Source organism: Drosophila santomea, chromosome X, assembly GCF_016746245.2.
Source record: "Drosophila santomea strain STO CAGO 1482 chromosome X, Prin_Dsan_1.1, whole genome shotgun sequence".
Lineage (NCBI taxonomy): Eukaryota > Metazoa > Arthropoda > Insecta > Diptera > Drosophilidae > Drosophila > Drosophila santomea.
Genome location: NC_053021.2, coordinates 22,177,967 through 22,192,180, shown reverse-complemented (window position 1 = coordinate 22,192,180; position 14,214 = coordinate 22,177,967). Strand labels below are relative to the sequence as shown.

Genomic DNA, 14,214 nt, shown 5'->3' with positions numbered 1-14,214 from the left:
GACGATTGATTCGACTTGCCCGTTTGTCATTGAACGTTCAGCACATAGCCTAGACTCTTTTTTTTTTGAAAGGGGTGGATGTGTAGAAAACAAGGAAGCCCATTGTGTGGCAGAGTAGTTGCAACACTTATGTACCATGCAGACGTGCAATGTCAATGACAAGTTCGGGCTGACCTTTGACACTTTTTCGAACACGAAAATCCCCAGCGGACCCTATCGTGCTTATTGCGTCCTCTTTCCCAGTAACTTGAACCATTCCGGATTCCTGGTATTTGCTTCCAAAGAAGTTGACTTTAAAAACATTTATTTCAAATCGACCTGCCACAACAGTACATTATGTAAAAATGTGTAAAATATTTAAATCTTGAATTCAAAACAGAAGTTTATTTTTAATTTTATAGGCGCGTATTATATCCGTTACTCGTAAAGTGTAACGTATTCCTTTGATAAACTAGTTTCATTCAAAAAAAGATGTAGAATGCATCGTATCCGACTCTATAATGTATATACATACATTCCTAATAAGGATAACTAGGCGAGTCAATCTATTCATGTCCGCATGTCCGTCGATATCTCAGGAACTAAAATCTACAAAGTTTAAATAAAGATTGCAGTTCGATTCAGAAGATAGCCACGCTCACTTTACCGCGTACAAGTCGCCCAAAAGGGTTGCGCCCACGTTGTTTAAAAAACAAATTGTTGTTTTTTAAATATTATTAATTGTCTTGTCAAAGGCAAATAAATCCCACCACCCACTCCCAAAGCAAATAGGAAGCAATAAGAACGATTGATTAAGTTAAAAGTGCAGTTATAATAAAAAGGTTGAACTATTTTAATTGAACTTAAAATTATTAGGTCGGTCACGGAATGTATACAGCTTATATGTATGTATGTGCATTGTGCATGAGAAACAAAAAAATGGAACAGTTTGCACTGAATTCAGGAATGTTTTCTCAGTGTTATGTTTGTTTCACATACACTTGTTGCTGCTTCTGTTTGCCGCTGCTTCAGTTCTTTCTGCAATTTGTGCATTGTCTGCCAACTAAAGATGCACCTATCAGAATCTGCAGATGTGTATGTTTTCCTATCCATAGAGTTTGGGCAGATAATGGCTGTCAGTGAAGCGTGGCTTTCTGATAAGTCACAGACGCACAAGCTATCTAGTAGATACAGATGAATAGCGAGCTGAAGATAGCAATAGCCATATACATATGTATGTAGATAGATATAGAGATTAGTTTTGGCCGACGATCGGCGCTGATCTTGTAATTGTAGCTCCTCAGTTTCTGCGAAGACGATGTCGCCATTCAGGCGTTAATTGTATTGCAAACACGGGTTATTTTCTTTCATTTCCATTTTTATATTGATGTGCCAAAGCGAAAGCTTCGAGATCGGAGTGATCATTCACTTTCGACGAGCAGCGAAAAGAATCCAACTGCTGCCAAGAGAGATTGTGTTCAAGGGATCGGGTTATAAAGCGGTGCTGAGGTGTGGGGGATTCAGGTGTTGGGGACGGCTATATTCATTGACCTAGGTTATGGATGTATTCGTTTGAGTTTCGCTTGGGTTCTCGACTTTTTGAATGCTCTTTTTCCCAGCACTGAGTAGCTTAATATGGATATGATTAATATGCTGACTAGATCTACTAGTTTATGCAGTATACTTTTTCATTATTAGTTATTAATTGAATCATTTGTTACGAATTACAAATTACAACATTTTCAACCAATCGCATTTTGCATTTAAAAAATGATGGTCTATCAGTACATATACTGTTAGTTTTTAAGCAGCCTGGAATATAACGACATATCTCTATTCGCTAAAGAATAGAAGAAAAATAATTAAATGACCTATTAATTTTTACTTTACTCATATTAGCTTGCCAGCTTAGTCGACAGCCAATTATTGTGTTGTCTCACCTTGGTTGCATCATATCACTCGGTCCGTTATCAGGAATTTGCCTTGACCAGTAAAGAAAACCAGCGGAGAAGTGGTGAGAGAGATGTACAGAGAAAGAGATGGAGAGAGAGAGAAAGAGAGATGGAGAACGAGAGAGAGACTGTAATTTCATGGCCAAGTTTGTGTATCATGTGCTTGTTCGCTGCTATCAGCAGAAGATACTTGCGGATGCGTCTTCTTTGGCGCCCACTTGGCAAGGACGTTCTTATCGATTCCACAGGCTTCTCTCTCTGTCTCTCTCTGCCTCGTTCCGTCGCGCTCTAAGAGTATCTCAACAGTATCTCAAGTCTGCTTGGCAGGTAGATACGGCGGGGAGAAGCCGGATGCGGTGTTCTACCTGATTCTACCTCAGGATCAAAACAAACAAGTGTGGCAAAGATTTACCGCCAAATCGCCAGAGCAGAGATACAGAGATACTAGTTCAGGCGCAGTTACAGATACTGATACAGCTGCATTAACAGATTCAGATACTTTTCCATTGCGGGTTCTCGGCTCTTTAGTTCTTTGTATTGCGTAAGTTTATCTCCAGCGTGCTCTTCGTATCTCTCACACAAGAATATCGTTTTATCTACGTATCTTTGTGTCTTTGCATCAGCTGTGTGTGTTCGCCACTCTCGGCCAAGATTTTGTTTTGGTTTTGATGTGATTTTTCTTGTATTTTCCACTCAGTCTGTATTCAGATCTTCAGCTATTCAAGTCGCTAAAACCGGGTTTTCGTGTGTTTTTTTTTTAAGTGATATATTGTGAATGGCCGGATCATTTTACGAAACGAAACCTATTGGACTATATTTTCACAAGAATTAAAAAAAAAAAAAACTAGAAGAAGAAAAAACCTTTTCTCTCAAGTGTTGTGCAAAAAATATCCAATAAAACGTGAGTAAGAAAGTGGGAGAAGTGCAAAAATTATTTATCGTCATCTTTAGTTTGTTTAGTTTCTCGCGTAAGTAGCCAGCCAAATCAAGAAGGCAATATCTGCCAAAGCTTGGCATATGGAAATCGTCTACGAAACTATTTGCGTCATTCAAATCGGGAACCCAAGTTATAGCCACAGCCTAATATATGTACATCCCACCCTCCCGAGAAATCGGCGGTAAAGCGATTCATATATCAGACTTAGGCGAGGGCAACAAATTAGACTCACTCACGATTCTTGGTAGCCTCTAATCGCTACTTATGCTAATGCCCTACCCGACTTTCTGGAGGGGGTCACGTATTTGTGGGGGCCCAAGATTATGTAGTTGGGAAATGTTAAGACACTGCGGGGAAATGCTAATGGCTATATTTTTGGGTATATTCCGCGGACCGTTTCGGCTTGTCAAAATAATTTTTGAGACATTTGAGGAGATTAATACATCTCGGAGGAATCTTATGAACAAGTGTTTCGGTTTTCAAAGGAATTTTACATTTTTTATACATCTATTTGTAGCTTTCTTGTAACTTGTAAAACGGACAAATGGCGGTCCTTGCCTAAAACTAGATCAGAAACTAGATCGTCACATTCTTTCTACATCTTACTCATATTATAGAAACGATCTCATTATTCTGAAATAATCAATCTGTTTTGACCATATTCGGCACAGGTGCAATACTTTTGACATGAAACATACCCTGCTCAGAGTAAAAGCTTTTTTCCACCAGGCGACTTACCATATGGCTCCAAATCTTATACAATGCAAAATTCGGTTAACGCTATTTTTTGGCTATACGTATTGATTAGGATCACAGTCTGGCCGTCTTGGTATGAAAATAGACATCTCGAGAACTATAAGAGCATGAAAGCTGAGATTAACCATGAAGGTTTTAGTGGTTAAACGTTGCCAAGTCTACCCACTTTGATTCCTAACAACGCCTAGAGCGCAAAAACTCTTTCGTTTTTAATCTGCCCTCATTGGAAAGAGTCGTCCCCTGAACGCTATCATTATCATATGCATATAGTTAATGGGAGTGCTACCCATTAGACCAGTAACAGCTATATAATAGCTCTGTCTTTTTTTTAAATTAGACCTGCCTTCGTTTTCCCAATTTTCATTAGCAACCAGTTTCAATTTCAATTTCGATTGTGCCTTGCTGCGTTTATTTCGGTGTGTTATTTATGTACTTCCCTTTGGGCTTTTTAATTTTTGGGATCAAGTTTCGTGCCTCTTTTGTCGTTCTGGGGGTTTTGGGGTCTTTGGGTCTTATGCCTAAGTGCCACCGAAATGTACATATATCGATTGGAGCGCGAATGCGTTTTTATGAATTCGGCACGCGTTTGCGTGCGCATTTCAGTCAGCTGCGTGTTTGTGGCCTGTGCCGGACTGTAGAACCCCGTCGTTGCTGTATCTGCAAAACCGTAGCCGCCGCACCCACTCCAAACCAAAACAAAGCCAAAAAAAAGGAAAAAAATGAAGAAAAACAAAATCGCACGACGGTGTCGTAAACAATTTTCAGTTGGACGACTTCAATTGTTGATCGTTAATTGTCAATCTGGGCGCGTGTGCCCCCTATTGGATTAGCTATTTTTCGTGTTTCTTCGGACTCCGCATCCGTTTAGAACTGAAGAACTAAGTTCTTATATACGAGTGTGTTATATGTTATCGCTAAGTTTTGCTCTCGGCCGATGGTTTGGCAACTGCGAACTGATCCTGCCCCTTTGCGGCCACCTGCTGCCTTTGACTCAATTGCCATTTGATGCGCCGTTTGGTAATGGAAAACTAATTGCGTTTCTCACACCCGATTTTCACACGCATTTCGGTTTGTTTGGAATTCAATTTACGACTTCAATAGTTCATGATGGGAAAGAAAAGCCCCTGAGCATGCTGGGGAAATTGGCGTGTGAAGTGTTTGAGCACGTATTCCCCGTCGATTATGGGACTGCATTGCGCTTTTCATTTGCAAATAAATTACTGGGGGGAAGCGGGGCAAAAGTTCGGAAACGAGATTCCCAATTGCACAAACGGCATCGTTTGTCTGCGATGCGGATTAGGGAAGTATGGAATTCGCAGCAATTACCCTCAGAAGATGATGTCAGAATGCAGATTTTATTCCAGCGATAGGGCCAAGTGATCTCATGTGAGTGTCTGCAGCTTCTGAGCTGCTCTACACTATTCGGCTCGAATTCAAATTCAAGCTAGGGGTAACGGTTCTCAAGTGACTTACCAAGCGACAAAGAAGAAAACAACAAAATCGAAAAAAACAATAGCCACGGTAACGAGAAAACCCGTCCGTTGCTTTGGGCCACCTTTTGGCAGCCCAGCCAAGTCTTCAGGCGGCTGAGTGATTGTCTGTGCACTTGGACACTTTTACAGTGCAAGCAAACTTTAAAATAGTGTTCTTTTTAAGTTCATTAACTGGTAATGAATGGTAGAGTGAACGTGCTTAATTACATTTTAGTGCTATGATAGACTAAATATAGACACAGCTTGTATTATTTTATAGAATAGGTGCTGCCAACTATTTTTCCAAGTGTATCTGTTGCTTTCGAGTCGGCAGTTAAGCGGCAATAAAAACTTTGTGTCGCTGTTGCCTCTGCTGTTGCTGCTTTGCATGTTGCTACTGTGACCACTTGTTGCGCATCAGCAACAGCAACAGCAACGACAGCAACAGCAACACTTGTGCTTCACTTCGACTCAATTCGTTACGTTTCAGTTTGCATTTTCAGTCTATAAGCAGCCACCGAAAATGTGGCGTGGAAAATCGAGCCCAATAACTAGTTCAAATTGTAAAAAGTGTCCACATGCGTGGGCAATGGCGAGCCGAAACTCACAGGGAGTCAGTCGGATGACCAGATACTCGTACGAGCGCATTCGAATTTGTATAACTCTTGGCCGACATTGACATAGTTGGCTGCATTATAAGACATTCTAGTGGACACAACATTTCCAGACACGGCTGTGGACCAAGCGGCTGCAAAGTATCTGTATCTGCGTTACGGCGAGCACTTGCAGCTAATTGAACCACTTTCCAGCAACTGCCAATTGAATGTCCAGATGTTTGCCCAGCCTCTCCACTGGCCATTTGCTACGATATTGTACTATTGTACGGCATTAAAGCGGCAAGGAGGTATCGATGAGATCACAAATGATGCAATTGACCTGCCACTTAGCGGTTGCTTTGAATTAAGTTAAGGGTAAAATATTCAGAAATATAAATTGTATATTTTTAAGCTGTAACCAAATGGACAATTGAATATGTTTATCTATCTTGGTTCTTTCAAAGTAAGTTCTTTCGTTGGCTTTTCGTTATGTTGTGTTCGAGGCATTCTGTTTGCTCACTCACCTTTTTATTAGGACAGGCAGCCAACAGAGTGTTCTGTAAAGAAAGGAAATCCTAATTAAATACCAGAGAAGTATGAAATATTTGCTGGTGGGCGTGAATGTGGGGTAAATCATTATAAATATGTTAGTTTATCAGACACTGGCTTTTATAAGAACTTTTTGTAGTCTTTATAAGGGACTCCTTTTGGAAACTGAGGATCTGACAAAAAGCTGAGTTCAGATTTCGGAGTCAAGCCGAATCTGGGTGGAAATTATACAGGAATAAAGGGCGGAGCAGGAAAAACGTGTCCGTCGGCGGGCAAATGGAAAAGGGGACAGGACGCGCTTCCCGAAAAATCCGTGGGCTCCTGGGCACGCACTCGTTCTGCTACGCAGCTGTGGGAAATCTAGGATGACTGTGCGTGTTTGCCAGGATACGGGAACCAGGATACGGGATTGAATCGAATTGAATACGTGCCGGCACGAAGCACCAGCACCCAACACCGAATTCTACGTGTTGCTGTTTCGTATTAGCAAGATGTCAATGTATGTTTGCGGAATTATGTACAAACAGCAGGCACATCCATATCCTCATGTCGAAATGTCCTTTTTATCTCTATCTCTATGTCCGCGTTAAAGGCATCAAATGTTGTCCGAATCAACAAACAACGAAAAAAGAGCAAAAAGGGCCAAAGAACAGGAACGGGAAGAGAGCGCCCCAAAATTGACATCAGTTGCTGATTTTTAATTAAAAATTTGCGACGTGTGAAGTTGATTTCAATTTGGGCCCCGCCAAACTGACAGATGAACTGATATAGGAAGCTCAACTGGGCGCTGATGCGAAGCCCGATGTTTCGATGTTTAGGACATGGAAGATGAAATGTCGGACCCTTCACGTCCATTTGCTGACCGCAGAGGAAGGGGGCTTTGGGGGGGGGGGGGGGGGTTTCTGTGAGGAGCTTGGAGAGGATTTCCGGGGGTTCCAATAGGGCGTTTTCGCGGAATCACAACGGGGAAATGGGGGGGGGGGGGGTGGGGGGGGTGTTATAGAGGGTTTTTACGAGACTCTCGTGTCTGAAATAACAGTTGATGCCTGGTGACAGCCGTGAACACCAGTCATCACATGTCCACCAAACGGGCCACCAGCGGTGACGGTGGATTCCATAGGATCCATCGGTTTCCCGGGCCTTCATAAATATAGATTAGCAAATCGAAACAGCAAATAGAGCGACACATTATTGGGCGGATGGCGAGTGATGGGACTAGCCAGGCAAATATGCATTTTCAAGGTATCCAGTATGATTATTCATTGCAGCAGTCCTGGTGTAATGGCACCTAGGCATATTTTAAACGAGCTTAGTAGTTACTCACTCTAATACTCTTATTGAACTTCATCCAAGCCATCAATTATTCAACTTAACTTATTGCAGTATTCTTTATTGTCGACCTTTTTTAAAGACAATTTAAATTCCAATGGACAATTTAAAATGGAGTAGGTAATTTAAGGAGTGTAAAATAACACCACTCATGCCATACTTTTGATAATGCGCCCTAGCGATTTTGTGTTTTTATTTCGTTGGCTCCACAACACACCACATAAAATTGGATCGCTATATTGATCGCTATATATCAGAGAACTGCAGCAAGCCACCGGCACCCTAATTGTACCCGCTAAACACCGGGAGTCTCCGCACCCGGGTGTTTGGAGACACCCTATTTTTAGCAATGACAAACACCCGGGTGTTTTGCCACCAGGGTGATTTTTTGTACTTACACAAAAACACCCGGGTGTCTGCAGTGCAAAGAAGTTTAGGGTGGGTGACGCGCAAGCAAGGATCGGCCGCAGGTACTTTTCTGTATGCATAAAAATTGTATGGGTGGAAGCGAGACACGGTCCAAAATATTAAGGGTGAATGGAAACACCCAAGAAAAAGGTCGGGCACATGTCTTTGCGTTTTGATGTATCTAATGTCTTAACAAAAAACAAACTTATGTATTATTAAATAATATATTATATGTATATATTATAATATATATATATTATAATATATATATATTATAATATATTATATATATTATTGCCTTATATATTATATATATTATAATATATTATATATATTATTAAATAATATTTATACTTAATTAAGACAATTCTATTTCTATTGCTTTTTTTTATCACTTTAAAAAGAAAAATTATACATACAAAATTAAATATGGGAATTAAATATTAAAAATTTTAACAAAGCAAGTAATATAAGATATAAAAAAGAAATGTCTATTTCGTGTTGGTGAAATTTCTGTAAAAAGAATGCATAAATCTACAGATTTTGGGCATAATATATTTCGTTTTTCAGTACTTACTGTACTTTTCTTTTTTGTATGTTACCTACCACAGGCACTCGAATGTCTACCAGACACCCGGGTGTTCACCAAAACACCGAGAAAAAAGGCACTTGCCTTTTTCTGCATGTTTGCCTTCTCTACCCTTCGTTATGAGTGGCGAGTGTGATCGGTACCCGCGACGTAGGGTGCCGCATTGATTCGGGTGCGCAGGCACCAGGGTGTTTGCAAACACCCGAATATTTTGAGCGGGTGTTTGTATGTACCCGTGAAGACCGGTGTGAGTGGCACCCGCACTCAAAATTGTTGAGTGTGATCAGGGTGGCAAAAAATGCCACTCTTGCAGTTCTCTGCTACATATAATATTCCGAAATAGTTTCGCCCCTGATCTTTATATGCATTCACGTGCCAGGTGCCTCCTCCGCCACAATCTTCGGTGGCTGCGGGTGTCAAAGTCATTGCCTTATATAATACCGTTACACTGGTGACATTAGGCTTATCGGGCAGGCCCGACAACCCAAACAACCACTATCTACTAGGTACTTGACATTCAGAAGCGGGTCCCGAGGGGAAAGATGAGAGTTCCGTTGCTGACGGCTGACGGCTTTTACGACCGATACGCGACCCAGAGACAGCGAAACACACGCACTTTCCGATTCCACAGGGCTATTAACAAGTAATAATGACAACAACACCGGCACCAGCCACAACAGCAACAGCAGCAACATCCACAGAAGCAGCAGCCATAAACCAAGTGCAACAGTTAGAAAAGTCGCGGTCGAAGAGCCACACACTTGAACTCATAAATTCCAAGAACCCCGATAACCTACATATATATACACATATAAATATGTATACATATATGCCCGCTTTACTAGTATACACGTGCGTGCGCCCCTGTCGCTATCCTGCTCTGGCCACCTCCCTCCGTCTCGCTTCCGCCTTCATGTTGTAGGTTTTGTAGGAAAGCACTGCAGTGCTTGGTGCGAGCTGATGAGTGCCGCCCGGGACTTCGACGTGTGCCCTGGAGGCATGTGCATCAGCCACAGCAGGCACAGCAGCATACGCCAAAGTTGCAGTTGCAAAAGCATCTGACGGAACAATATAAACAGCTATAGCTGAGATATGAGCAACATATGCGGCGTCAAAGGCACCAGCAATGACAACAGCAACATCAACAAACAAGAGCGGGACCAACAAAGTGACCAACAATATCAAAATCATCCCACAACTGCAGCGCCAGCATCAACAAGTTGTTGCAGTTGCCGCATTTCTTTGCTGTTGCTGTTGCTGATGACGATGACGGCGACAACATGCCAACATATTGACTGATGTGCAACATGCCCTGTGACTGTCTTTGGTGTGCAGTGGAACCGTTGCCATAACCAACTTGTGATGTCCCGGCGTTCAGCCGCCGGCAACTTGAAGCGAGATCGTTTCCAAAGTACAGCCACTGGTGTTTACTGGTTATCGAAAGCAGAAAGAAGCGCGCTAAGCTTCTCCGAAGCGTCTCGATGAAGTAGTAGTGAAGAAAAGAAAATTTGAGCACAAAAAGTCCATTCCACCCACTTGTTTCACTGTTTATCACCGCTATGTGTCCGGCCACTGAACCTGTATTCGTTTTTGCTCATCCGTCCATGGCCACAAGGAATGAAGTGGGTGCTTTTCGGTGGAGATCTTTAGGAGGGTGTTCTGTAGGAGGGGGAGGAGTAACTGCTCTGCTATAATACAATCTATACCTTTTTACAGCCATTTAACTTATTTCATGTATGCGCCCCTTTTCTTCTTTGTGTTTTTCAGCGCTAGCCAGGAGTAAGCGATCTGTCGATCGGTCCCGAGAAGATGGCTCCGCCAAACTGTCTGCTGGCGGTGCTGGCGCTGACGGTTTTCCTGGGGGCCAACAACGCACTGCCTATCACCTCGCGACCCATCGAGGGAAATGTCCAGCGGATGGTGTGGGAGGATTGGGTCAACCTGGACCCAGAGCAGAGAAACCTCACCAAGGAGAAGAAAATAACCGCCAAGTCGATATTCACGTTACCGTTTCGCCACTGTCCGCAGGGTCACACGCTGTTCAACCACCTTTGCATCCCGCAGTCCAACATTGATCCCACGGATCTGATCAAGCAGGAACTCATCCTGGCCGGTGGCTCCAATGGCAATCCGCCACCGCCACCTATTGGAGACTACGACTACGGAGATGACGAGGAGAGTGAGGAAATCGTGTACGACCTTTCGGTAATACCAACAGCCATGCAGGATGGTATCCCGCCCAGCGTTGGCGACGGGAATCAAGCCCTGCCCAGCGAGGATGCACCACTTAAATTTAACATTTTTGAGAAGAAATTCCCCACGGGCACGGGAGAGTCCGAGGAGGTGCCACTGCCGCCGGACATGGTGGCTGCAACATATGCCAAAAACATCAGTACCACAGCAGAAACAACAAATAGCACAGCGCCCACGTCAACGGCGACTGTTGCCACACCGGCAGTTCCTTCGGGAGAGCCCAGTAAGCGCACTTCCGGCGGCGATTTGATGGCGGCCTCCAGTGATGCCTTCTTCACATCGACAACAATTACCATGCCCAGTAGCAACTCTACCACCACCAACGGGGACGTTGTTGGCCAAGTGGAGGCCATTGTGTTGCCGACGGATCAGGCGCACGATGGCTCTCTGCACCTGGTGACCAGTTCCCTCACCGACAATGACAGTGATGACTCCTCTACCACAGTGAATGGATTTAACGCGGAGGCGGATCTGGCCCAACTGCTCAAGGTCGACGCCTTTTTGCCGGCCTACGATGGCAGCATTGAGTTGTTGCCGCCGCTTTTCAGTCATCGCAAGGTGGCGCCGCCGTTGAGCGCAGACCAGGATGTAAACACCAAACAGGCGGTTGAGGCTGCAGAGAAGGTAGGAGCGGAGCTGAAAGAGGAGGCGGAAGAGGAGGAGGTGACCGCTACGGACATAGTACCAAGTGAGGAGGAGGAGTATACCACAGAGACGGCAACAAACGCAAGAGACACAACTGTTGCGGAGGCGTCAATGGATACATCGCCTGCCACCTCCACCTCCACCTCGGTCAAATCATCATCACATCCGCCAGAAGAACCCGAGATAAATGAACGTGAAAATCGCTTGGTCTTGATAAAATCGAAAGTGCAACCGGTTCAGTTAACGACAACAACTTCGGCAACAGCAACAACTGCAGCTGATGCTGCTGCTTCGAGCTCCTCAACTGACCGGTTTCACTATCAGCATTTTGTCGAAGATGTTGCCGGCAGCAGTACAACGACGGCAACACCAGAGCCCGAGCAGTCCGATATGCCGGCGAGTGACAATGACAATTTAATGACAAATACAATTGGCGGCCGCGGCGACGAGGATGATGATGGGGGCCATAAGGCCACCGGTGAAATTGATGTCCAACAGGAACTGCGGCTCATTAACGAGCTGGTAAAGAGCAAGCAGCGAACGCATCATCAGCAACAGAAACAGCAGCTTGAGCCAACCAGTACAGAAGCGACTTCGGCGTCAGCGTCACTATCATCAACATCAACATCAACATCAACTGAGGACACCACCACCACCACCACCACCACAACAGCAACAGCATACGCAAATTGGTCAAAGGTGATGCCGCAATTAGGCCAGAGCACATCTGAATCAGCAGCCACAACAAAGACAGCTGCCACATCGAGCCAGGTCATTGAAAGCAGTTCGACAGCATCGGCAGCAGCAACAGAAGTTAAACATTTAAGTATTACTAATCGTAGCAATAGAAATAGTAAAATAATAAGAGTAGATCGGTTGGCCGAAGACCCTGAAGGAACTGCCGCATCTGCAGCAACTGCAGCAACTGCGGAATCAGCAGCAACCTCCGCCACGCTTCCCAACAGCAGCAGCAACCCAGATGGCTATACGCCTTTCTGGTGGCTACCGAGTATTGGGTGGCGCCTAGACCGCCAGCTGGATGGGAATGGCGAGGATCAGTCGCTGTTGCTGCGGTTCTTCAGCACATTTCGCGGTAGCAACACGGCAGTAACCACACGCTAAAAGCAACATCAACAGCAGCAACTCCTGGCTCTGGCCAGCGATTAGAGCCACAGGAAGTAGCTGAGTGCCGTATAGTCTAGTGCAGCATAGTGTCGTGTTAGCGACAGCGTTTCAATGGCGTGTTGAAGTTTGTTCACAGTTGTCTCACCTTTACACTCTTTCCTTTTCTCAGTAAATATTTATTATCTTTTAAAGTTTTAATCGAATGTCAATTGTACATAGCATGTCCGAAAAACTTATTTACTACTTAGCAACCACTTTTGCGTTTTTTTTTTGCATTGGCGTTATATCATAACTTATTCTTTGTGTTATTGCAACTGCTTTCTTTTTTAAGTTGTTGATTTAATTTTAGGGAAACTTTTTTTTACATTACAATAGTTTTATATGTGAGTGCTGCTGTCGTTGTTGCGAGCCTTAGCAATATTAAATTGTGATTCCTTAGGCATATGAATTGATCGGTAGACTTAGGAAATCGTATTTGTATACCCAGAATCTTTTGATGTATCTTTTTTTTTACTAATATTACCCTGGTAACCCAATATGTTCATATATGTGCGTACAATTTGAGCATTTGTTGTAGCTGTCTCAGTGTATATACATTAGTGCAGAAACCTTTGAAGTCAAAGCATTTTTAAATCCAAGCATCTACTAAAACAACACGTGTATCTATACTTAGAATGTAAGCGCAACAGTTATGCTAAACATTGTAAACAGAAATCGAAACTAAAGCCTAAAAAATAGTGTAATGCATGTATATATTTATAGAAAATGCGTTTCGATCCATTAACTCAAACGAATCGAATCGAAACGAAAAGAAACGAATCAGGCACCCAATATGTTTTTGTCAATGGAAATTCAAACAACAACCAAAGTTCAAAAGAAAAACAAATGCAAAAAACGTCTATTTTAATTGGCACAATAGCGACTGTGCGGCTGGTGCCTTCCTCACAATTTGATAGCCGGCCAAAAGTCTGCGGTAAGTATCCCACTATGAATTCGGTGCGAATATGCTGGATTAGCCACAACTTCGAGGGTCACCGCGGGGCGAAACGTATTCAACCGTATTTCCAACCGCCACTGGGCTCAAACTTTACGGAGATTCCTTTATTGTTTACCTCAACAGTCTGCCCAAAAACTGGACGCTCGACTCTTTCCACTGCGAATCGGCCAAATGACAAAAAGACAGACTCAAAATGAACTAAATATTGAAGTGCTGGTCGACAGGTAGACAGATGATGGAAGCTTAATGATCTGGCCCAAAGAGTTGTCAAAGAGAATTTGGTTGCACCAGTCTTGGCGATACACTAAGCAAAAATAAATAAAATATGAAGTTGGAAGTACAATTTTGAATTCATCATCATTTACATCACATCATTTTAGCTCCAAACAACAAAATTCAGCGGTTTTCAAATACGATTTGCTTTGATTTATACATTACAACGCTGTTATCAGCCAGTGAAGAAGAATTTATTCACTTATTTAGTCGTTCTTCTTAGTGGAGCTAAAGGCAAATAAAGCGCGAACGACAGGCGAAAGCCACTGACGAATCCAGTCGGCAGAAGCATAAAGCGGTCGAGGACTTGGGGGTCGGAAACAAAATCAGCTACAGGAAGCCCAAACACGGGCA

General features: G+C 43.4%; 2 protein-coding genes across 3 annotated transcripts in view; one reads left to right on the top strand and one right to left on the bottom strand.

The window, feature by feature from the left end:
- The window catches only part of LOC120457341 (protein folded gastrulation), a 32,986-nt gene extending 19,788 nt beyond the window's left edge, over positions 1 to 13,198 (top strand). Inside the window, exons 1-2 of one of the 2 annotated variants that reach the window (XM_039644850.2) lie at positions 2,690 to 2,832; positions 10,335 to 13,198. In XM_039644850.2, coding sequence (XP_039500784.1) covers positions 10,377 to 12,587 — 2,211 coding nt within the window. In that variant the 5' untranslated portion in view covers positions 2,690 to 2,832; positions 10,335 to 10,376 and the 3' untranslated portion in view covers positions 12,588 to 13,198. Of the gene's footprint in view, positions 1 to 2,689; positions 2,833 to 10,334 lie in introns of those variants that run through there. The other variant, XM_039644849.2, reaches the window with a different exon arrangement.
- The window catches only part of LOC120457339 (chaoptin), a 210,111-nt gene that overhangs the window by 57,395 nt on the left and 138,502 nt on the right, over positions 1 to 14,214 (bottom strand). The window contains exon 5 of the mRNA XM_039644848.2: positions 6,217 to 6,249. The gene's annotated coding sequence lies outside the window, so the exon portion shown is untranslated. The remainder of the gene's footprint in view (positions 1 to 6,216; positions 6,250 to 14,214) is intronic.